This window comes from Suillus bovinus (genome assembly GCF_016758785.1).
Source record: "Suillus bovinus strain UH-Sbo-P2 chromosome Unknown EDB93scaffold_2, whole genome shotgun sequence".
Taxonomy (NCBI): domain Eukaryota; kingdom Fungi; phylum Basidiomycota; class Agaricomycetes; order Boletales; family Suillaceae; genus Suillus; species Suillus bovinus.
The window spans coordinates 686366-711413 of NW_024542058.1; the positions used below are offsets into that span (position 1 = coordinate 686366).

Below are 25048 nucleotides of genomic sequence, written 5' to 3' on the forward strand. Positions count from 1 at the left end.
GGACTCACTTTCAAAGGCTGGAATGCAAAGTATATCAATTTCAGCAGAGACGGCTAGCTGGAGTAATTTTCATGTGAGTATTGGCTCTACATCAAAAAACTATGTGACCTACAGTGTTTATGATGCCAGGATATCGAAGACATGAAGTACCTGGTCATGATAGTCAGTCCAGAACAACTGATGAAGGCAGGAGGAGAGTTTGAAAAACTGCTGCGCAAACCCGAGTTTAAACAATAGTTTATTTAATGTATATATTGCTTTCAGTAGGTATATTTTTTACACTCTGCACTGTGTCGGCAGTGTTTAGCCGCTGTGGCTGACAATGTTTACAAATGTTATCCACCAGCCACTGCTGAGAGGTTGAAGAAATAAGGTTGTGCTGGGATTGAAATTTTGCTCGAGCACGTGATCTCCCAAACCCGCCCTAGTAGTCCTTCTTCAACCTTGCAGCAGTGGTTGGGTAGGAGCCTGATGAGGACCAGGAGTGCACCATGTAAAAGGATATATAGGTATGCGTTCCCGTCATGCCATCAGGAAATTCTCACATTTACTTTATGTACTTAAATGACTGAATAAGCACAAATAAGTATGGTGCGGTTCACTTAGAGGCTGCTACTTTTGTCCAAGTGCCAAATTCACATACCCTGTAGGTATAATGTATCAATACCTACATCTGCAAACCAGAATGATCTGTACAGAGCTGTACAGCGCACAAGCTCTACTAGTGCCTCCGAAGTCCAGTCCCAAACCTAGGTTCGAACTTGAACCTTTGCGGACTGGACCATTGGTTCAGTCACAGGTCCAGTATATCTGCTGGACTGAACCCCCTAATAGGTCCGAGGTCTGGTATTTTCCTGGAGCACGTGAACTGGTCCAGACATGTCCGGACTGGTTTGAACCTGATGTATTTTTATCCAACTTAGATTCTCGAACCGGCAATGAAGCCTCATGTTTTTGGTAAGGTTTTCTGTTTAAGCATTGTGCTTGCCTGTCGGTTTACTGTCTTCCCTCCCTTCTAGCCTACTTGCAGTAACTACATTGTCCTCATCCATGTTCTTCTCTTGGTCTCTTCAGCAATGCAACTTATCAAGGTGCTGGTATGTTCACAACATGTTCACTGTTTGTCATTGCTAACTTCTAATATCATTTATTTCAGGACATACTGTCTGCACTTTTGATTCACCACACTGCTCAGGCTGTTCTGGCATTCTTTCACACTCTGGTGTTTTCTGGTGTGGAATGTTTGTGTATTGGGGCTTTATGGTGCGCAGTCATTTTGAATTTAGTTAAAATATACTTACTTGTTGTATAAGTTGGACATTTTCACTCCCTGCTACCACTGCCACCATGTCCTCCGCACGTTGCATTGATGGTTCACTGAAAGATGCCAGCAAGATTGATTGGTACAATGATGCCAATGATGACACTCTGATGCTTCCTCCCCCTCCCCCTCCCCCTCCCGCACATAATGACACTCTCAGCTCTTTCATATGTCGCTCAGGTTGTGCTGTCAAACCTACAGAGAAGGTCTGTGAGACTTCCAGCAGTAATTCAGTCAAACTGTCAGCTCCAGGACCTCCTCGAGGTGCCTCTGCACCCAAGCAAGCATTTTCTGGTACTGGCAGCCAAGAGGATGAGGATGAGGACACCAAAGAAGAAGCCCCACCACTCGAGGATTTCACGGATGACAAAGAAGAGAACGAGAATGAGGAAGCTTACCAGAGAACGAAAAACCTTGGTGACCAGGATTGTGAAGACCATAAATCTCTCAAGAAGGATGAACACAGCGCTGACTTGACTATGGTCTTTACCTTTGAGAAAGGTTGTGTCAACCCCCACACCCAGAAGCATGAAAATGGGTGGTGGTGTGAGGTATGCAAGGCTAACAACGTTGCACTACACCAGTGCTTTTTCAAGGGTGGTATCTCAACTTGATGAATGCACATCACACGCAATCCCAAGTGTCATTTCCCAGTTTATCAGGACATTGTGTGGTGCTTTCGGTACTTGCGAGTGGCGGTCCCTAGATGCAGGTATTTTTGATGCAAAGACAATTCATTGTCTTTGTGCTGCAGATTGGTGCATTGAAACCAAGGACACGTACTACTACTAGGATGCGCTGGGTCACAGATGTGTCAGCAAGGTCACATGAGTGCACATTTTACACCAAAAATATGGTCATGCAAAGGGGTCCATGTGCTGCAGGCGTGCGGGAAAGCTGCGAAGGGGTCACTCTCTCAGAAATCAGAGGTCTTGTGAAGGGGTTGATGGTGAGTCTGTGACTATCTTTCCTTGCCTATCAGTATTGACTCAAATGAACATCTCAGGAGTCTTGTGTATCGTGAGAAGATGCACTTGGGTGCAGTAATAGGTGAGTTATGTTGCCGTGATTCTGTACTAATTTAAGCTTCAGTGGAATATTGTATGGTTTCTTGGTGAATTTCACTGACAGCTCACTTCCTGCAGGTCCTTAAGCTTTACAAGATGCTTCATCATCCCAAAGGAGCACCTGTATGTCCATGCAGTTCTACTCTCTTCCAAATGGCTGACATCAGGAACACCCATACATATAATTGGCACATCCCATCCATGCAATCCTACTTTCTAAGTTCAAGTAATGGCAGTGCCCATCCACACAATCCTACTCTCTACGTTCAAATAATGGCAGTGCCTGTCCATGCAATCCTACTTTCTATGTTCAAATAATGGCAGTGCCCATCCATACAATCCTACTTTCTATGTTCGAATAATGGCAGCACCTGTCCATGCAATCCTACTTTCTACCATTTGAATTAATGGGAGGAAGCTTGTAGTTATTGTCACTGGTGATGTACAATTGCCATTTGTCCTTACAGGTTGTCCTTATGCAACTCAGATTGTCTGCTCTGTCTCTCAGAATTTTCGGTTGTACTACTGTGACATTAAATACATATGGTGAATCAGGTATGTCAATTCACTTCTTCCTTTACCTCAAAACCAAACTCATTCCCCCGCATACAGGTCCTCCACATCCAACTCTTCTTCAATCTCTTCTTTGGTACACTCCAAAGCAGTGGTTTGCATGGCCTTTATTACTTTCTCCATTCGTTTAAAGCTGCTGATATGTTTGTACACATTCTGAATTATAGTTGCCTGAAAGCCCAAGCATGTGGCAAGTTGCTTGACATGCTCGTCATACCCAAACTGCGCAAAGCGCGCAATATCTTGAGCATGGATTTGATGGTCCACATGGACATCGACAGTTTCGGCATCTGACTCAGTATTTCCTCCTTTGACAGCTTGTCCCCCAGGAGCCTTGGAGGAACAAGAGATGTTTTGAGGATGTACAGGTGACATTGAGTATCAGCTATACGGCAGTACAATTAGTTTTGTAACTAGTTTGAATTCAATTTGTTCATTCCCACCAATTAGGATTGATAACAAATTTCTTGCAATGGCAATTTGGCACAAACAATATAGTTATGATTATGTGGGTATAAGATGGACACTAGTAGTGCGTGTCAAAGTTCAGGGTCAAAGAGTGAAGTTCACTGGTAGGAGACCCCTAATTGCCACTCTGCCTGCCCTTCACTCTATCCTTCCTGTTGCCACCCTCTAGTTGCCTCAGATGAATCAATAAGTGATGTCTGTGTATGAACCAGACATACTATGCAAACTACTGTCAGCATTGGAACCGAAAGACTTGCAGAAAAACTTCGAGGCAAACTGGAAAGATGTGGTAAGTACTGGCATGTAGAACATATATTGATACTGACCGGCTATAGGTGAAAAAACATGGACAGGACATACCAAATGCATGACCAATCCAAGACCCGGGTGCCAGTGTGAATGGGAAGCTGAAGTTGTTGAGTACATCAACTACCTCTCAGAGAAGACACAAACATGATCAGCGAAAGCACTCACCCGACCATGCCTGGACAGCAGGATTCCAATACTTGACCCTCATTTCCTGCCACCATCGTACCTCCATGCCCAAAAGCGCAATCAGTCTGAGCCTGCTATTAATCCAGAGGTCTTATACCTGAAGCCTCTTCATGTCATACACCCATTCTACCACCCTGAGCTTGCAAGGTGTCCATGATGTGATTGTACAGATGGTGTTTTGTGGGATGGATGGACTGGGACTGGTCCCCGGGATGTTCATGGATTAATGCTTGATGAGGCAGCGATAGGCACACAGCTCTGCTGCGAGAGTTGCAGGAATAATCCAACAAGTAAGAAGGGTCTAGAAAGCAAGTGTGAGCATAACAACTTAAACAACCGAAAGATGAACCTCAAGGGACACTGCTTCGCAATGACAAACCCAGACTTCTGGTGCAATTGGTTCCACTGGTCCATTCTGGGTAAGCTTGATGAATTTTGGCTGGTGATTGATGTTCAGTGGCTAAGTTACATTCACTGGCAGCAGACGTACTGATATTTTTCTACAGATGCGCTGTTACTCATGAGCTGTTTGACCTAGTCATCGAGTTGTGCCCATCATCTATGGCAGGAACTCTTGCTGAAAACATCCAACGTGAGTGGCACTATCTACTTCTCAAACACTAGTCTAACACACCTTCAAAGAACTTCATTTACCTGAGTACAACAGGTGGAAGCTGGAATACCTTAAAGCTTGGAAAGCACGTCAAACAACATGACATGGGATGGATTTCTTTAGCCTGAATCCACTTCGGGCATTCTCGGATCCTTACAACATAAAGGAGTACAATGCAAGGCCAATCTCGCATGACATGGTCAGCAAGATCTTCCAGGAGTTTGTGTCAGCAATGCAGGAAAGGGAGTCAGAGGAATATCTTCGCACTCTCTCTGGTGAGAAATTTCTCTGCTATCAGCACTTGACACTCACCTTGTGTGCTGAGCAGGCATAAGCATTTCGTTCGACAACACATTCCATGCTGCTATGAAGGCAACCATAACTAACCAAGAGAAACAGAAGTCGAAGGTCCTGAAGGGAGGGATTATAAGTCTGATGAATGAGAATAACGAGATTGTGGGCTGGGTAAGTCATCTTTCACAAACCTAGACTAATACAGCTGACTTGGATTACTACATTAGTGCTTCTGTCATGCCCAGTCAAATGCTGAAATAAGTGAGCTCCTTCATCAGGAAAAACACTATATTTCCGTAGTCCTGGTGGCAGCTATATAGCACTATGTAGGCACTTGTAGGTGCTGTAGCAATATATAGGCATGTGCGATACTATTTCGAGCTATGTAGTACTATGTAGCGCAAAGCTTCACTACAGGCAGCTATAGAACTCAGTCAGGCAAAAAAAGTGACTGCAGATGACTACAGGTTGCACCTGGCTTCACTACACGCAGCTATGGAACTTAGTCAGGCAAACAAGTGACTGCATATGGCTACAGGTTGCACCTGATGCATGACACTATATACTTACTACAAACTATTTATGACAGACATGCCAAATATCTCACCATCAATGAATTGATTAAAATAAAAATCATTTGCTGCCTCATATGCATTTCCACTTCTCAATGTCATATCCACTGATTGTCCCATCTTCGGTATTAGGTGACACGGTTGTACGATTTCATCAACGTGGATGACAGCAGCATTGCGGTGGAGTTGGCGTGTCAAGCAAGAGACTTGTTGCAATCGAGAGGAAGGGTCTGGATGTCTGAAAGGTATAGCACGAACCTGAGCTACTTGCACACCTGCAACACATCACAGTCAAATATAAGCGTCAACAAGTCCAAAAAAAATACCTTCAAGAGTGTGCAAGGGCAAAGACCGAGGCCCATCTGAGATCAATGCCATGTCAAAACAAGCAGGGCAACCAGGCTTACAGCCAGATGCTACCACTTCTGGCCTTGCTCTAACATGCCACCGGTTGGGAGTGTTGCTCACTCGTTGATCTGGTGGTGCCTCGATGACCACTTGACGATAAATATTGAAATGGTCATGAATGCCAGGTACGATGGTGATATGTGGAAGGTTCTTGCACAGGAAAGTTTGCAGAGCAGAGAGAAAATCGATAGCACCATGCGCTGTCACAATCTTTTCGACTGTCTGGTGAGGATGTGCCAGAACCTTTGCGAGGGTGTGCCCTGTTGTCATTGTGTTCAAGTTGGGAGATGCAGCCTCTTTTTCTTCCAAGTCCAAGTCCGAGTTGAAGGAATGATGCTCTGTGTGACCTGCTGGCAGGGGAAGCTATTGTGATATCCAATTCAGGTACACACCACGCAAAAACACTGCTTCCTGATGTTGAAGCCATAAAATCATCTGTTCTTCCACAGTAAGTGTCCTTTGCAAAATCAATGTGCAAGCGCTCAGGAAGCTCGGTGTTAAAGCCATCAGCTGCACCAAACAACATGATCGACTGGACGTAATGAGTGAGTTGATGTAGTTTTGGTATATTGAAATGTTCTCGAATGGCGAGTTCTTTCAGGACATCTTTATTCACATGAAAGACTCCCAAGGCAGTTTGTAGGGCTTTGAGCATGTCAGTTGTGTGAATTTGGAGCCAGGCATAATAGAATAAGTCAAGAATTGATTGCACAACTACCAAGACATGACTGTGCAGCACGACATCAACAAACAACCATCTTCAATGACTCATCACACACACACCTAGGCACTGCTCCGGTAAGTAAGCCAATAAACACTCACTGCATCTCTTTATGCTCACTTCCTGTCCATTGTTTCACAGTCAAAATACCTTTCTTGAAGTGACAGAGTCCTGGATAATCTGGGATGGCCTTGAATCGCGCATCCATCACATCTTCCCTGATAATATTGATGCACCACTTCATGAGGTGGTCTTTAAACACACCTTTATAGATTTGATGCAAAAGATTGGGGGTGAAAGCCAGGAAAATGTTGGCATGAGGCATTTCGGCCCAGAATGGTTTATAAACTGCACGTAGACCATTCTCCTCAAATTCTGGAGGATGCTGACCAATATTGCGCCTTTCTAGAATATCTTTTGTTGACTCTGGATCGCGCATTGCAGACTCAAATCCATTGCCTCGCTCATTCGCTGCCACCAGACACTTGGGACACCAATTCTCTTTACAATAGGAAACCAAACACTGCTTGGGAAAATCGGCTACATATGCAGCCAGTATCGGGTAGACATGACAAACCAGCGAGTCCACACACATCATTTTGACTCTGTTTTGTCCAGCAGCAATGAGAGTATGGAGGAATAGGGCCATGCAATGATGAAAGAGTCTGCATCCAGCCAGAGAGCGCGCATCAGAAGTGAAGCACTCTAGCTTTCCTGCAGGTAAGTAACCAATAAACACTGTGGCTCGTGCCGATGCCTGACACCTTTTTGCTTTGGTGATATTGCCAATAGACATATACACAGACCATGCTGACTTGTCTTCTTTGAACTGCAATAAGCTGGTTTTGTCCAATAATAGAATAATCAGTGCTATCATGGCACCTTTGGGCAGGGCTTTCTGCTTACAAGGTCAGTACATTTCTTTGTTGTTCTCTCTCAAACAGTCTTACTTGAGTCTCGCCCCACCAGTCGGCCGTCCACATCTTGTCAATCACTCTATGTTGCCCTGTGCGGTCTGCATATGCTCTGGCAGGTGAGTAGGCCATATCTTCCTTGAAGAAAGGGTTGCCGATAAGCTCTTTGACACACTCTACAGGATCACGGCTCCAAAGTTCGAGCTCTTCTTGCAACAGTGCTCCATTCTCATCCTCAAGGTTACTACACACAGTAATCTTCCTGCAACTCTGTCCCGGTCCATGTGGAAGTTCATCAATCTTCTGCAAGAATGAGCGGTTGTTATGAAATGAGAGTTTCGTACGGTTTTGTGTCTAGTCATCATATCAACATTGTGAGTTCAGTCAATGCTTTCAATGTACTATCGGTAACTTCAAAAACTCCTCAGTCCATGTCTGACCAACATTTTTAATGAGCCATTGGGCCAAATCCCACTCTTCCCTAGTGAGTCATATATCTTGAGATCCCCTTGCTGCACATTTGAGCACTTATGCATCTTCAAAGGGAGAACATGGATCCTCGCCATCTTCCTCTTGATATCTCCTATATCCTTCAAATTTAGTCTCCCCCTCACGCAGCGCCCATCCAGCATCTGGTATAGGTTCAAAATAATGCCCAAATTGTGTCCCACCATCATCCTCAACTTCTTCAATGGTGACACAACAAGTTTTGCTGTCCGGGTGAGGGTGAACATGGGAAAAGTCTGTAGGCGCTAGCGAGAACGAGTGCTCAGTAAAGTCAGGAAAACAATACTATATTGATAGACTACCTAGTGAGAATGAGTGCTAGGATACATCAGTGGGAGTATGTATGAAATACAGGCAGTTCTACATACCTCAGTAAAGTCGGGAAAACAATACTGAGGTGTTAGTGAGGAGCATGACGGTGTATATACCTGTGGGAAACACTTAGGTAATGTAGTACCAGAGGATCGATGAGCGGAAGTGCCATACAGCGCAGAAGTCAAGAACCAATGAACAGTGTGGTATTGAAGGTGATCAAGATAACAAGATAGTAAAGGAAAAGGAAACAAAGTGTCCATCTATCAAGAGTAAGAGTCTATTGAGTGTCAACACACCCCCTCACCAAGATACCAACTGTAGGCCAGTGGAGTGCTTCAAGAACAATGGACAAGGGAGGGCCTTTGTGAGTACATCCACGACATTGTGATACAACAGGAGCCACTGAGGGAGGAAGAGTCCATTCTCAATGTGTTCTCAGATGAAGTGGTAACAAATGTCGATGTGCTTCAAATGGACATGGTTTTTAGCCTCTTTTGACAGTGAAATGGCTCCAGTGTTGTTGATGTGTAGGACAATTGGGAGAGGAAGTGAGATGTGCAGCTCCGTGAATAACGACTTCAGCCAGATACCCTCCTGGAGGGTGTGCGTCACAGCCATATATTCTGCCTCAGTTGAGGGCAGTGTGTGCATGGTCTGTTTCTTCAAGACATGTGTGATCAGGCCGCCGTGAAGAACCAAGTGTATCCTGAAATGGATAGGCGATCATCAGGTGAGCTTGCCCAGTCAGCGTCACTGTACCCATGGAGGCCCTCATCTGCATGTTCACCCCCAAAGTGCGAATGCAGATTGGCAGTGCCACTCAGATAACAAAGCAGGCACATAGAAATGGGGGGAGGGTCGAGCACAGTGCTGGGCCAAAGCATTCACAGCAAAGGCGATGTCAGCACGCATGCAGACTGTGAGATAGAGTAACTCTCTGACTATCTTTCGATAATGGGTGGGCAGGTTTGGGACATTGTTGTAAGTGGCATCATCGTGGCCGAAGGGATGTTTGGGGTCAAGAGGTAGTTGTACCAGGTTGCAGTCGAGAAGGTCATATTTGTCAAGGAGGTATGTGATGTACTCATCTTGGTGAATCCAGAGATCACGACTGGAGTGATAGTGTTCGAACTGAATGCCGAGGAACTTGTGGATTGGCCCTAGATCTTTGATGCCAAAGTGTTTGGCAATGCTCCCCTTAACATGGGCCAGGAAGGACTTTGAGTTGGAGGTTCCCATGCCATTGTCAATGTATCATCCGACAATGCAGAAGATGTGGCCGGTCCCACTGGTAGTTTTGTCATAAATGAAAACAGCATGATCAATGGCACATCGCGTGAAATCTAGCTCTGCCATAACTCCCCTCACTTGCTCGTACCATTCCATAGCTGACTGCTTCAAGCCATAGATTGTACAGAGCATTAGCCACATGAGTAAGGCCCAATCACCCTCCTCAAATCCTTTGGGCCGATGCATATAGATCTCCTCTTTTAACACCCCCCACAGGAACGCACAATGAGCGTCGAAGGTGTCCAGGTCCCAGTCGTTGCAGCATGCTAAGGTGGCAATGAAGTGAATGGACATGATCTTGATGACTAGGGCGAACATTGCCCCATAGTCAACACCTGGAATTTGAGAAAAACCTTGGGCAACCAAACATGCCTTGTATACCAGTCCTCCCTTATTATCCTCCTTAAACTCTAGCACCCAGTGGTTTCCTATCGCTTTGCAACCCTCCAGCAACTTTGTCAGCTGATAAACACACATCTCCTTCATGATGGCAAGTTCCCCTTCCATCGCTGATAACCACTGCGCACAGTCAGTCCATTTCACCACCTCATTGTATGTTACAGGGGAATGGACATGTCGTAGTCAGGACTGGCAGGATTCCATCTGTGATTGCTTTGCAAAGCGATGTGTGCCTGTTCCTTGATGCAAATATTAGCCTCAACTTCTTGGACGTCAACGTTAGGTTCAACATTGCTAATGTCCTTCGCAGTGCCATCCAAAGGTGGTAAAGTCACCCCCTCAGTGAGAGAGGGTAGAAACTGACCCATTCGTTCTGCGCAAGCCTCTCGCAGGGACTGAAGGTGGCCCTTAGAGGCCGCGATGTCATCTGTGAATGCCTGACCAGCTGGTGTTAGTACTTGTTGGCGAGCGGAGCGACAAGGCAGAACTGCAGGAGGTTGAGGTGCTGATGGAGATGGAAGGGGGACTGCAGGAGGTGGAGGAATTGGAGTAGTTGGTGTCTGACTGATGGGGGCATTATCATCGGAGTCTGACTCAGTGTGAGCAATAGAGGGTAAGTTCTCGTCAAAAATGATGATGCAGGCAACAAAGAAGGTTCCAGAGTCTTTGTTGCATAAGCAGTAGCCCTTGGTGCCCTCTGGGTACCCAACGAAGATCGCGTGGCATGAGTGTGGTCTGAGCTTCACTTGAAGTTCTGAGGGAATCCACGCAAAGCAGCGTGCTCCAAAAATGCGTAAGTGGGAGAGGTCAGGCTTCTGCCCGTTCCATATCTCGAAAGGCGTGATGCCTGGTTCCAGAGTGGTGGACTCACTACAGTTCCATAAGTAACACGCTGTCAATGCAGCCTCCCCCCACAGGGTTGCCGGTAAGCCTGCAGTTTCCAACATGGCGAACAGTCGACCTTCAATAGTATGAAGAGCATGTTCTGCCTTGCTGTTCTGCTGGTGTGAGTATGGCACAGACAGTTCATGCGTGATGCCTGCGGAAATCAAGGCCTGTGTGAAGGAAGCGCCTATGAATTCTCCACCATTATCAGAGCAGAACACCTTGACCCTGCGACCAGACATAACTTCCCAGCACTTCCGGATAGTCTCCCAGGCCTCCAACACTTGATACTTAGTAGCCAGTAGTTGTAGGCTGAGCAAGTTGCTGTAATCGTCAAGAAAAATGATGAAATGATGTTTGCCGTGTGGAGTCACAACTGGGAATGGTCTGCAAAGGTCTGAGTGCACCAGATCAAGGGTATGGGACGCTTGTGGGGAAGTGGAAGATGGGTATGGTTTCTGAGGATGTTTGCCCATTATGCAGGGCTCGCAAGTGTGTAATGGTTGAGTGGGGTCAACTTTTGTGCCAGTGGAAAAATGATGGAGGTGTTTTACTGCTTCACTGCTGGGATGACCAAGTCAGGCATGCCATAAGTTCCATGTCAGGGGAACCTTGGCAAATGCTGAGATCTCAATATGGGGAGTGGGCGTAGATGGGGGAATGAACCTTAAATCCAGGTATACCAGATTTCTCACCAGTGGTACATCACCTAGCTTCTCACCTCAATATGTAAGCTGACAACATGGTGGCTCAGGTAAGAAATGACACCCCATCCTTTTGTCACCATTTGCCCTACTGACAAAAGGTTAACCATTGTGCTGGGGGCATGCAGACATTTGCTGAGGCAAATATGTTGAGTGCATCCATTGACCATGAGGTCTGCAACACAGTCACCTCGCCTGGAAGTGATGAGTTTGCTGTGGTTCACTGTCTTAATCGTGACCTGGGTGCTAGAGTTGTAAGTCCAAAAGTACTTCCTATCCATTATGAGTGTTGACATCATTCCGGAGTCCAGGATGGTTGACAGTACTTGGCTGCTGATGCACGTGATGTCAACCCCTTCTGGCATCGACTCAGGATGGAGTTCTTCTATCATTGCACGGGACCAATCACGATGATGGGTAGAGGAAGTGGCTAAGGCAGATGTTTCAGTGGGTGATGGAGTAGTGGGATTAGCAGCAGGCTTTTCTGTAGCTGTGGCGGTGACTTCTTTCTTCTTGTTACCTTGTTCTGCACGCTGACTCCAGGGAGCCTTTCCCTCCATTCCTCCCCCAGGTTGCAAGCAGTGATCCCGGTCGTGCATCAATGATCTAGGGAGGCCATTGCATGCTGGATTCTCACATGCTACACCCTTCAGATTGTTCCTATGGATGCGCACTCCAGTTGCCAGGTTGACCACCTGTTGTTCATTTGAGCGTTGAGGTGAGTTGGTCACTGCATTAGTGTACTCTGATCCTGGTCTAGCTTGAAGCATCAGCTTCCCATTCTGACAGTTTGCCTCCTCAGTGAAGGACGTTGCCACTTCATTGAAGGTGAGTATAGGCAATGTGACTGAGCCAGAGGTCGATGACGGAGAGATTTTGTAGGCGTTCATGGTGAGGCTGCAAAAAACGACCCACTGAGGTGTATCTGGGAGTCTGTTGAGGAGCTTGAAGATGCTTTCCTCATTGGTGAAGGTCACACCTATTTCAGCAAACTGTCGACAGCCATTCTCGAAGGCCCTGAGGTAGTGTGCTGCATCCTCAGCATCCTTGAGTCTCTCTCTGAAGAGGAGGGCTCGGAGTTCATATTGGGAGGTAATGTCTAGGCGCGCAAAGTGTTTCTGTAGAAGTTCCCATTGCTGACGAGCCGTTAGCTTTTTGCCAAGTATATTCTGGACTACTGGGGAGAGTCTGCGGCCAATGACCACCTTCATTTGCGCATCCTCATTTAGCCATTCCTTGATGCTGACAGCTTCAGCAGCGGTAGGCGTGGTGGGATTGGCTGGGATAGGTATTGTGCTGGCAAACTCAGCGTAGTCTAAAGGATTGGTTCCACTACTACAGTGGTTCCATAATCCCTCTCCAACTAACACAAGTTCTACTGCTCGTTGCCAGCTCGGATAATTGTCCGAACCTGTTAATTCAGGAATATGTTTGAACTTTCCCATTGTTCGCAATGAGGTTCTGTGCTTTATTAAAAGTGAGTGTACTCATCACTTCATCTATTGTTTTGAGCTGATTAGAGCTCAGGGCTCATAACCTGTAGGTGCTAGCGAGAACGAGTGCTCAGTAAAGTCAGGAAAACAATACTGAGGTGTTAGTGAGGAGCATGACAGTGTATATACCTGCAGGAGATGCTTAGGTAATGTAGTACTGGAGGATCGACGAGCGGAAGTGCCATACGGCACAGAAGTCAAGAACTAACGAACAGTGTGGTGTGCCTTTGACATTCAGGATGTCCTGTGACGTGTCTCTTGAGACCTTCGCATGTTGTTGTTACCTTGCCGCAGAATACACAGTGAGGTATGGTTTGTAGAGGCATGGTTTGTCCGTCCAGTGCTCTGTCATTACTGCAACTACTTACTAGTACCGTTGATGCCACAACACACAACACTACATGACCCCACACACCAACACAACCCACTGAGGCAACATTTCATTTTTCACTGCCCTCACCCTGAGCTCTCACCATCAATGGTAAAATTTTCTTCCAAGAACCTACAAGATTGCCTGCCGCCTTCGATGGTCAAACCGCCCTCCACCATTGATGGTAAAATTTTCTTCTAAGAACCCACAAGATTGCCTGCAACCTACATGTGCACCATCATTCTTGTCTGAATTACAACTGACTAAACTGACTAAACTAGGGTAGGGTGCTTATCGTCAGCCCTGGCAACACCACCCACTAGGGCAGGGCACTTATCATTAGCCCTGGCAACACTGCCGTTGATGGTAAAATTTTCTTCTAGGAATGATTGCCTACCGCCTTTGATGGTCAAACCACAGTCAATGGTAAAAAAATTTTCTAGGAACCCACAAGATTGCCTACCGCCTTCGATGGTCAAACTGCCATCAATGGTAAAACCGCCATCAGTGGTAAAACCGCCATCAGTGGTAAAACCGCCATCAGTGGTAAAACCGCCATCAGTGGTAAAACCGCCATCAGTGGTAAAACCGCCATCAGTGGTAAAACCGCCATCAGTGGTAAAACCGCCATCAGTGGTAAAACCGCCATCAGTGGTAAAACCGCCATCAGTGGTAAAACCGCCATCAGTGGTAAAACCGCCATCAGTGGTAAAACCGCCATCAGTGGTAAAACCGCCATCAGTGGTAAAACCGCCATCAGTGGTAAAACCGCCATCAGTGGTAAAACCGCCATCAGTGGTAAAACCGCCATCAGTGGTAAAATTTTCTTCTAAGAACCCACAAGATTGCCTGCTGCCCTCAATGGTCAAACCGCCCTCCACCATTGATGGTAAAATTTTCTTCTAAGAACCCACAAGATTGCCTGGTGCCTACATGTGTGCCATCATTCTTGCCTGAATTACAACTGATAAAACTGACTAAACTAGAGTAGTGATGCCATGAGCTGCAAGTAGCAGCTCCAACAATTGGACTTTGCATGCCTCCTCGCAATGCTTCTTCTCTACGTTCCAATGCAAAACTATCATCTCCCGCACAAAGGTTTGGTGAGTATTAGGACCCTGGATGCGCTCTAAGAGTTGTGCTTTGCATGCCTCTTCACAGTGCCTTATCTCAGCATCCCAGTGTTCTAATATAAGTGTTTGAAGGTAAGTCTGAGATGCTTGGATGGGTCCAGGTGTTTGACGAAATGGTGGCAATTGATACAGGACCTCAGGACCCCCATTGGCCTGCCCTGGAGTATGAACCACATGAAAGGGACGACTTGGAGGAGCAACAGCCCTGCTAAGGCATCAGCATCTGTTATCGCCTATAGTCGAGTATCCTACCTTTGTACAACTTTGGTATCCATCTCTGGGTTAAAATAAAAGTCGATCTGTCCCTCTTATGCTGTTATATTGACGCCGCTCAGTTAGATGAAACTTTAACATTCAAGTCAACAAAACTCAAAAATTGTTTGTTGATTGCACACCGCAGCAGGGTTTTAAAGGCATGTCTGTCTATTATTTTGTTGTCATTGTTACTTACCTATAATCATGGCGGCGAAAGCAAACTCGAAGAATCCGGCCAAAAAGTCAATTTTGAAGGTGCAGGAGGACCTATGCACTGAGATGGAGTCAACTGCAGGATGCACTGCAAGCAGTCAGAAACACTGACCAACTGAACGAGAGACTTACAGACATAAGTAGGACTTAGCTTGATGTTCCTGCTCAATGTGTCTGACACACTTCTGCTCAACAGTCTCATAATCTCATCAAGGAGAAGACCGCCACAAAGACTTACAGGCAAAGACGGAGAAACATAAATTGAAGGCTTTGCGTGCTGCATACCAAAAAAATCCCGAAGAGTTCAACACTGAGCCCACTGAGCTGCACAGCAATATTGACAGGGATGAAGAAAACATGGTCAGTATCGTGTCTCATTCTCCTGGGTGCCGCATTGCTCACAACATGGTAGTTCTTAGATCACTCTGTACACACTAAGGTATCTATGCAGTGTGCACTCATGTTCAGTGCAAGCAAAACTCCTCCAGTTGTCTCAGCTCCGAAGTCTTTCTCACCTACCAGTAAGCCACACAAAGGTACTGTAGCTTAAGTTATGTACATCTCCAACACTAACACACATTTGTCAGCTTCTGTGACTGTTGCAAGACCCACAACGCTCAGTGGTGACAGCAGCAGTGATGACACTGAGAGCGAGGATCACAGTGACAGCGACTCCTCACCACTGGTTGTCAGGACCAAGTGCCAACTGCAAGACACTGCTGTTGAAGAAACCAGGCCAAAAATCATGAAAGCATTAAATGGATCACACCAACAATTGAAGGCTAGTGATTTTGACGAGCTCACTAAGGATTTGCTTGCTACTGCAATATCTATCTATTGCTGTCTAATCGTAACACAAGATTTCTTTCCTGAAACACTTATTGTTGAGATGAAGCTGGCCAAGGAGGCATGGCGTGAGGCATCTAACTTAGCAGACCTAATGGTTCAACTCACTCCTTCGCTGGTCAAGATGGTAAGTAGTCCCTTTGTAATATCCTACCCTGATTGATGTTATATGTTGTGCAGATGACAAGGCGCACTTCACATGTGCATGAGGAACTCAAAACCAAAATGCGGACACTCATGGCATCATTCTTTGGCTTCCGCACAAGTCAATCAACAGTGGGCATTAAACAAAATTGTGACCTGGCAGAATCACTGAAGGATGGATTGTGCTTTGTTTTTAAGGTGTGTTACTCATTTCAACTTGGTCCACCATTGGTGAATGTCTGACTGGCAGAGTAACAGGACTGGGAGATGAAACGTGGCATTTACAAAATGGAATTGATACAGTCAGCAGTGAATGACATGTGGTTTATGAACCGCAGTGATGAGGGTGTTATTCACAGTAAATATTTCGAGCCTTTACTAGTTGAAATTATTGCGCTTATACTCATGGCTGTGAGTGTGTTCAAACAATCCAGTATTGATGTCGCAACTGACTTGTGAGATCTGACAGATCGAATGTTGCATCAATGAGTGGATAACCGGAGTCAAGGAAGACATTAAATTCTTGGCAGCTACCTATTCTCCCATCTACCAGGTTCACCTCAGCTTCTTGCAGTGCTTTGACAAGCATACTTCTGCTTACAAACTACTTGGTAAAATCACTGACACTATCCTTGATGTTGCTCGGTACGTTCCTAACCACTGTTGTTCATTATTGTGACTGATGTTGTTGGGAAGACTCCATGCTGGTGTGAATACACTCCAGGCAGCTCAGGCTACTCCCACTGGCTTCACCGATAATATATTCAATGATGCGATTCGAGAGTATGAGCAGGAGACTACAAAAGCATGAAAGGGGAGGTGCAAGATCATGGAAGTGTAGAAGCAGGTGATAATTGGCCTTTCATGAGGCTGCTGTGTCAATATCTTGGGTACTATATACATTTTTGTGTGCTATGCGCTAAATTATATTCAGTTTTGTTGATTTCGGTCAGTGGCATAGATCAGTTCCTGTAGCTCAAAAAAGCGAAACGAAGGTCCTATGAGCATTAGTTATTGCAGCCTGTAGATAGCTACAGTCAAAAGCAAAATGACTACAAGGTCCTACTAGTGTTGGTTATTGCAGCCTGTAGCTTGCTACGACAAGCTATGGTCAAAAGCGAAACGACTACAAGGTCTTACTAGTGTCAGTTATTGCAACCTGTAGCTTGCTACGACAAGCTACAAGTGGTTCCCATAGCACTATATAGTGAGTCATGTGCCTATGTAGCTGCATGTAGAAGGGACTTGACACATTGCACTACAGGTACTACAGCGACTATATAGTACCCTGTAGTCAAGGGTATTTTTTCTGATGTTGAAGGCCTCAAGATACGCTGTGAGGCTCTTGACATCCCTCCACCTGAAGTATTTGTTGCCGACAACTGCTGCCATGTCTGCAGCGCTGTGAATGTTGTCTTCCCGGATGCTACCATGAAGCTTGATGTCTGGCATTTCATTATGAGGCAAGTACATTTTCCTTTGCCTCTAACAATCTACAAGCTAATTCTAAGCAAGGTATGCAACTGTAATCCTTAATCCCTCCAAGAATCCCCACCGGAAAGAGGTAATTGCGGAAATCTTGGCCTGTATCCTGCAGACACATGCTGAAGGCAGGAATCCTGCGAAGTACTGGGATCAAACGGAGCAGGAGACAAGACTCACCTCAGCATTTGAGAGATGGGCATGCGAAGGCACAGTTTGGTCAGCAGGGGCATGCAGAGTGAGTACTTGTCCCATGAAATACTATTTCACGCTAACATCAATGTCAGGTTCATGAGGAACAGCTCAAACATGTATGGAAAGGCTGCCTTGAACGTCAGCAGGACATACGAACAGATGGAAGCCATGTGGAGGGGTCTCACAAAGGCTGGAACTCACTCCAGCATGCACACATGAGCAGTATTGTGACCTTCACAAGCCTTTGCTACGACTTCGTTCTTCAATGAAACATTCATGTTGCCTTTTCAAGGGCAAGAAAATCAGACTTCATTGCGTCAACTCATGGCTCTCATCATGTTCACCTCGTCAACAGGATTGCGAAGCAATTCAACTACCTCTGGCTTGAAGAAAAGGCTACCAGCACATGTTGCCTGCCAGAGCTCATTGAAACCCTGTCTGAGGAACATTTTGGGCTTGTTGAATCAAGTTTTGTGTCTACATTTGGTGGGCTACTGGATGTCAAGGCCGAAGAGTCACCAGTGGAGCTTGATATGACTGGCCCAAAGTTGCTTGAGGCACTCAGTGGCAAAGGCGATGCACTTGACCTTGCCCTGCAGTCTGCAAGGTTCGATATACTTGAGGAACTTGACATTGACCCACAGCTTCTTTCCCAACCTCAGGTGCCCTTTGATGTGCAGCTGCTGTCATTGTCCTGCCCTCCTGCAACCACTGCAATCCCCACAACCACAGTGGCAGAAGTTGCTGACACTAGCAAGGCCCAGTCTCATTTGGCCGTCATCATGGCAAATGCTCAGCTACAACCGATAATGAAGCGCAAGGCAGATGACATCATCATCATCTCAGAAAATGAGTCTGAAGATGCTGACCAACCCAGGGCAGCAGCATGCAAGCCACCCTGCAAAATCATGTGGCATATGACCACCACTACTGGTGGTGATACTCCAGAAGTCACTACATCACTGTCAACTCAGGTAAGCCCACTCTTCCTCTTCAACAATCCTCCTTCTATCAATGACTCATCTTACGAAAAATACACAGCCTTGTATGAAAAACTTCATTTTCCTTGCAGTCTCCCTTCTACTGATACCTACTTCCCTCTTCTACCAACAACTCATCTTACAAAAATACATGGCCTCTACCTCCCTCTTCCTCTTCTACCAATGACTCATCTTACGAAAAATACATGGTTTCATATGAAAAACTTCATTTTACTCCCATTCTCCCTCCTATTAATACCTACCTCCCTCTTCCTCTTCTACCAATGACTCATCTTACGAAAAATTCACAGCCTCACATGAAAAACTTCATTTTCCTCCCATTCTCCCTTCCATTATACCTACCTCTGATCCGCATTGCAGGGGATTTCTCCAGTCACACTGGACCACTACCTCAAACCAAGAAGCCAGCTGCCATACTGCAAAGTTCTCTCACAATGACCATCAGATGCTTTTGAGCAACTATCGGATGAAGGGCGAAAGGACAGATCAAAATGAGAGTGCTATAACAAGGGTATGTAAGTACTCAGTCTTGAGAGTCGAAAGACTCAGAGACTACTAGCTGACCTATAACGAGAGTATGTAAGTACTATAGTAGTCAGTATCGTAGTAAATGAATGTAATGAATGGTATCATACCTCAGTCTCGAGAGTCGAAAGACTGAGGTGTATGAAGGCATTGAAAACTTCTGATGTACGGTAAAATGATTATGTAAGCTTACTCGACAATAACAATAGTAAAGTCCTTATCGATCAACAACTTTCAACAGATGCCAGTGCCAGCACTCAGTGTCAACTTCCTGCAGTCATACCCAGCTCCATTCCTCCAAACCCAGTTGCAGTGATCAGTCCTGCTGGTACTACCACTCTCGCACCCATTCTGAGGCCTCCAGGGATGACCCGTTCTCAACACTTCTTCACCATTGCAACAAGAATTGATGCCCACGCCATGCAAATCTCTGGCAATACTGAGTTCCACTTGTTCATGGACATGCGAGCTGAGTTTGCATGGATCTCCTTCAAGATGATGCCCAAACAGTGGGTTGTAGCTACTGAGACCTACAATAACCATCTCAAGGAGAAGAATCATGCTAATGGGCTCGAAACAGTGAAGAAGAACCCTTAGGCCCTTCTCCGAAAGCTTGGTGAGATCGAGGTGGCCATGATGAACTGTGTGGCAAAGAGTGAGTTCAAATGTGAGTTCAACTGCTTCACACAATGGGCATTTTTTTATGTGCTAACTACTTGTACAATACAGCATGTTCTGGTTCAGAAACCTTCTGGAGAAGCACTGTCAATGTTACAAGAACATCTAGACGCTTGGGCCCCTACCATTTTTCTCCTAATCCTCCTCGTATCAGCCCTTGCATCATACCCTTACCCCGACCTTACCCTGGTCATCCTTGTCATCCTCGCATTCCCTTTCGCTCTCTACCTATCGCTTCAGCAGAGCCAGTACATCTGGCCGGATCCTTTCGCTGACGAAGCATACCCATGCTCTGTTCCACCACCTGACTGATCCTGTGGATAGTCCCCTTGCCCTTACCGTCCAGACGGTAACCTATGATATAATGCACGACGCATCCCCTTTGCCCTTTTCCCTTTCCTGATCTCTGACTCAGTGCGCAAGTCGCACATTCGACTTATAGATAGCTCCGCAGCTGCACGATCGTGCCCCTGCACGTTTCACTTCTTATTTCGACCTTTGACTCACTTTCTTATCCAGCACGTTCTGCCTCGCCCGTGTCTCAATATGAATGTGCCTTCCTTTTATGGTTATCCCTTTTACCGATTGCTTCTCTTGGTAGTACAAGTTATCATCCACTAATACTTCTCCTGTCCTCTATATAAACTCGCTACCATGTACTATATTCCCTAACTTGAATCTACTTGGTTCTTGACCTCCTACTCTCACCAGAGTGATCCTTTCTGCCTCGCCAGCAGTCTATATTCTATCCTCTTATCTGCACTTCGCAGATAAGCCTATAGTCTCGATCTTTACTCATCGACTTCATCGACGAGCAAAGCCCCTGTTAACTAGTCAGACTTCTGTCCTTCTAATTAACGACGATCTTACGATTAACCTTCGGGTGTCATAAGCCTAGGCCGATATAGCTTATCGTCTCGCACCCGCTTGACATAAGCTACCCGATTTGGACATAGGCGTCAAATCTTACTTGCCGAAGCCTCGCCAAGTAAGACCCCTAACCTTGGGCTAGCCCAAGGACGTCCTCGACCGTTGACGACACAAGCTCTGTTTGAGCGTCGCCAACAGATACCATCCAAGTCGTAACAGTCAAGCTATTGAGCTCATCAAGGCTGAGCCTGGGAAGAAGGTGCTCATTGCTTTCTTGAAAGATTTCGTGTTTGCTCACTCTCTAGTATCTACCCTTGCTTCCCAGATTTGCAAGGCACACACATGCTCCTGCTGCAAGACCATTATGTACCCCAGTCCCAAGAACTTGGGGTACAGCCATCAATGGGGCTTTTGTGCTGATGGCGCCAAGCAGGTGTCCAAAAACAAGCTGCCTCCACCTCGGCCACAGCCACTAGGCATATTCTCTGAAGGCAAGCACTTCCATCTACGCGCCTTCCTCGAAACTGTCAAGCAAATCTATGAGCAAGTGTTCCTACGGGGTGAAAGCCCTGCCCTTGAACAGGAGGCATTTGCGACCATGCTGCTGGACCAATCAACAACACTCAAATCAGGGACTGTGTTGTTTAAGTTGTATGAGGAACTCAAGATTGATGGAACGACACCGGATGTGCTGCTCACTGTGCACAATGGTGTCAAGCACCTTCGTGTCAAGTATCTCCAGGAGCACTGGGCCACCTTGTAGTATTTTTTTAAAAACCTTCATTCCAATTCATGCTATTGACACTTGTCTCATCCTCATTTTTCTTAGCATTTTTCACTACCCTAATGTCCACATTTTGTACATACATTGACTTCTTCTCGCCTCCATCTGTCCCCATCCTCCACTTCGCACCATTCTCTCCCTGTTCCGCACAATAGCTAGTGTTGTGTCCTCCTTCCTCTGTTTTTTCAACAAATGTGTCGGAAATTTCCAAAGGTGCCTTGCAAGGGACCCCTCTTGAGGTTAATTGAGGGGTTGCAAGAGCACCTGAAAATTTTCCAAGTTAATTGGAAAGAACTTGCAAGTGTGTTGCAAGGGGCTTGCAAGGAGCTGTAAATGAAGCTTTTGTCAAGATTTGTCCCTAACCTATCCCTAAATGAGGTTGCAATCAGCTTCCAAGTGTCAATTTAGCCTTGCTTACAATTTTTTTGGGTCTGCTTTCAAGGCACTTCAAATGGGCTCAGTCAATTGAGGACTTACAATGCCCTATAAGGCATGCCAACCAAAAATAACTTTTTCCGACATGTCACATGACTTTCAAATTTAAGGAGGCATTCAAAATGCCAGAGTAGTCAAAACGGCTCCTCCTTGTGCCGAGGAGCCGACTATTATTGATGACTAATAGTAAAGCAGCACAGATAAGTACAAGAGCCCCAGGCCAAGATGAAAAGATGAAGTATGCTTGCTATAAGACTATATAAAGGGAGGGATAGGGAGGGAAGAAGATAAAAGAATTCAGGTAAAAGAAAACAAAGAAATAAAGTAATAATACATTGATGCACGCGCGAGAATTATATACTAGCATCACCGAAAGGCGGATCATGCAGAGGACGCCCGTGAAAGAGCATTGTTTGCAGAAGTGTCGGATTTTTTCATACATATCTCTCCCAAGTGCCAGAGGTCCAGCGACCAATGGCACAAATACCTTCAGGCGACATTCCAGCTGCAGCGAGAGAGGTAGCACCTCCGGCTCACATGGAATGACCCAAGTAGGAAGAAGGAAAGAATCGACGAAAACGGTGCATGAACCACGACCGAGTAGGAACACACCCATTGTCTTTTAACCAAAGACATGGATTTAAAGGGAATTTTGAGTCGCAGGAAGCAAGGAATCGCGTAATGATAGGCAAAGGGTCAGAGCCAGCAGAGACATGCTGGATGACAACCAAATTACCTTCATCCCACGCATCCATCTTGTCCCGCTGCACTAAGAATGTGAAATCGGACGTTGAGACTGTGACTGAGGTGCGAAGGGTGAATTTTGCAAAGTCCTTCAAAGAAGGATCATCTGGTGCAATGAGTTCTCCTAGACGCAAAAGACCATAGAATCCACAATGAAGTTGCGTGATCCAAAGTAAATCATCATGTGTCAATAGATGAACTAGGGAGTTAAAGACACAGAGTAAGTCATCTCTAAGAAGAGGCTGCTTGCAGAGTAGTGGACACCCAAGAGAGTGCAGTGCTCCGTCTAATGTACGCCGAACGAGCAACGAGTGTCGAGCTTTGCAAACAGTCAGGGAAATGAGGCTTGAGTTGACTGACAATTCCCAAAAGATAAGCTTCAACAGAGCGTGCCTGGATATGGTGAGACATGAAGGTGACAAAATAGGATAAAGTGTCGGGCATAGGTTTGATAGGCAAGTGATGGAGTTCGCAGAATGTAAGATATGAGTTGAGATGAGAAGAGTATGCGTGAAAGGTACTGGGATCCAAAGCAAGACCGAGGAGAATTGAACACTCATGAATAAGGTGTTCAATCAACCAAGCTGCCCTTGAGGGCTGCTTGGCCTTTGATGAGATGGAAATCATTGTTTGGCAACCCCCAGCGTATTCTGAGGGGGTAGAAAAGGTTGGATAACGAGTCCAGGAGAGGCTGAGCAAGCCTTGTCATTCTTCCAGTGCGATAAATGGTCAGCTACAATGTTGCAAACTCCAGGCATGAAAAAGACCCTAAAGTCAAGCTCACTAGCCAGTATTGCATCCACAGCTGTCATAAGCAGCCAATTATAGGGAGGTAACACAGCTAGGGAGTTGAACATAGAAACCGTGTTGAGATTATCCATGAAAATCACGAAACGTTGACCAGGAGCAAGGCGTGAGATGGCATCAAATAATGCGGCTGTGACAGCAAGAGCTTCATAATAGAATATTGTGCCCGTGGGCGCCAATCCTGGCAAAGGCGACTGGAATCCAAGATTGAGAGTAGGGAACCAGTAAGCCATTCCAGATCCTGATGCATCAGTATACACTTGCAACACTTCATCAGGAAGGTGCGAGAAGTTCCATGAAACCAACTTGAAGAAAAATACTCCTTCAGCCATGCGCAAATGATGAACAATCCATAAGAGCTCCCGGACAACATCACGGTTTACCCATATGAGTGCTTTTGAGAAAAGCTTCCCGGCAGTTTTAGCATATAGAGCCGATAGGCCGGGTCTGAGCAAGGGATAGATGTTTAATGCCCAGTTCAACCATCCAGCCAAACATTGAAAATCCCGAAGAGAGCGACGAGATCCTCGCTGAGCAAAGTCATTTAACTTTTGAATGAGACGGTTGCGAGAGTCCAAAGACATGTAGGCACGCATGAGGTTAGGGCAACATCAAAACCGATGATGGGGAGTTCAAGACTGAAGATTTGTTTCTTTTCCTCATGCAGGAGTCCTATAGTGTCCCAGAGACGAAGTAACTTTACCATGTTGGCAGGGAGTAGTTTCTGGTGAGGGTAGAATACGAGACTTTGCTTATCCTCGAATGAGAAAGAGTCATCCACATAAATATACAGAAAGTGAATGAGAATCTTGAAGACCGCAATCCAAATGACTAATGACATGAAGGTGTGATAAATTTGTTGAGACGCTCGGCCTCCAAATACATTCCTGTGGTCAACATAATGCCGATTCCCGAAACTCACAATCTGTTTTATCTGCCAAAGCGGGTGCATGGGCATATGGCGGTAAGCCTCAGAAACATCTGCCTTCCAAAGATGGAGTTGAGTGTATGGCCACTGATGCCTAAACACCCAAAGTCCATTTGCAAGATCGTGGACGTTATCGAGAGTGACTCCCGCAATATCTTCAGGTGAGATCATCGAGTTTAAAGCGAATTTTCCAGTGCTGTGATCTGTGACCAGCCAGTGCTTATTGGTACCTGGCTTAGGCACAGCATGAATTGGCATGCTGTACATTCTGGGTAGCAGACCTGGTCCGAATGGCTTAGAATAACGCTCTACCTCGACTTCCTTATCAATCTGAGCTTGAAGAAAATCTCTCTCCTTGTTCGTCTTAGGAGGCCTATCGGAATTGTCGAAAACAAGAGGCCATTCGTCTGGATGAGTGTCAGCGAAAGGCCAAAAACCTTTGCGAAGGCCCGTAATAACTGAATGTACGAATGGCTGATTAGGATGATCTGACAATAAGGACTCGAAGACAGTCGATTTTGATAGGAGTAGATACATTGAATAAGGAAGGGTTATCCTTGATGGTCTCGAGTGCCGTATGATTAAGAAACTCTTGAGAA

At 45.8% G+C, this 25048-nt stretch overlaps 7 protein-coding genes across 7 annotated transcripts; 6 read left to right on the plus strand and 1 right to left on the minus strand.

Annotated features, from left to right (window-relative positions):
- Positions 1-1347: 1347 nt before the first annotated feature.
- EDB93DRAFT_1099791 (uncharacterized protein) lies at positions 1348-3255 on the plus strand (the record flags this gene model as incomplete). Its single annotated transcript, XM_041446944.1, has 6 exons — positions 1348-1872; positions 2076-2270; positions 2467-2511; positions 2856-2943; positions 3001-3055; positions 3129-3255. The coding sequence occupies 6 exons, from the start codon at positions 1348-1350 to the stop codon at positions 3253-3255; spliced, it is 1035 nt and encodes a 344-aa protein (XP_041313166.1).
- A 393-nt stretch (positions 3256-3648) lies between these two features.
- EDB93DRAFT_1099792 (uncharacterized protein) lies at positions 3649-5353 on the plus strand (the record flags this gene model as incomplete). Its single annotated transcript, XM_041446945.1, has 9 exons — positions 3649-3718; positions 4095-4238; positions 4268-4343; positions 4431-4516; positions 4567-4591; positions 4661-4812; positions 4866-5002; positions 5059-5092; positions 5238-5353. 9 exons carry the CDS (start codon positions 3649-3651, stop codon positions 5351-5353), a joined length of 840 nt encoding a protein of 279 aa, XP_041313167.1.
- Positions 5354-5400: 47 nt separating this feature from the next.
- On the minus strand, positions 5401-8180 carry EDB93DRAFT_1237560 (uncharacterized protein; the record flags this gene model as incomplete). The annotated part of the gene is made up of 9 exons (XM_041451428.1): positions 5401-5678; positions 5730-6158; positions 6259-6539; positions 6634-7055; positions 7077-7241; positions 7272-7430; positions 7483-7800; positions 7849-7927; positions 7975-8180. The coding sequence occupies 9 exons, from the start codon at positions 8178-8180 to the stop codon at positions 5401-5403; spliced, it is 2337 nt and encodes a 778-aa protein (XP_041313168.1).
- Positions 8181-13880: 5700 nt separating this feature from the next.
- On the plus strand, positions 13881-14754 carry EDB93DRAFT_1099794 (uncharacterized protein; the record flags this gene model as incomplete). The annotated part of the gene is made up of 2 exons (XM_041446946.1): positions 13881-14298; positions 14615-14754. 2 exons carry the CDS (start codon positions 13881-13883, stop codon positions 14752-14754), a joined length of 558 nt encoding a protein of 185 aa, XP_041313169.1.
- A 1187-nt stretch (positions 14755-15941) lies between these two features.
- On the plus strand, positions 15942-16417 carry EDB93DRAFT_1055562 (uncharacterized protein; the record flags this gene model as incomplete). The annotated part of the gene is made up of 3 exons (XM_041444748.1): positions 15942-15983; positions 16037-16198; positions 16259-16417. Coding segments are annotated over 3 exons (363 nt in total), but the record flags the coding sequence as incomplete, so codon positions are not given.
- A 3149-nt stretch (positions 16418-19566) lies between these two features.
- Positions 19567-19800, plus strand: EDB93DRAFT_1075128 (uncharacterized protein; the record flags this gene model as incomplete). The annotated part of the gene is made up of 1 exon (XM_041445142.1): positions 19567-19800. A coding segment is annotated over one exon (234 nt), but the record flags the coding sequence as incomplete, so codon positions are not given.
- A 1345-nt stretch (positions 19801-21145) lies between these two features.
- EDB93DRAFT_1061007 (uncharacterized protein) lies at positions 21146-21445 on the plus strand (the record flags this gene model as incomplete). The annotated part of the gene is made up of 1 exon (XM_041444827.1): positions 21146-21445. A coding segment is annotated over one exon (300 nt), but the record flags the coding sequence as incomplete, so codon positions are not given.
- Positions 21446-25048: the final 3603 nt, after the last annotated feature.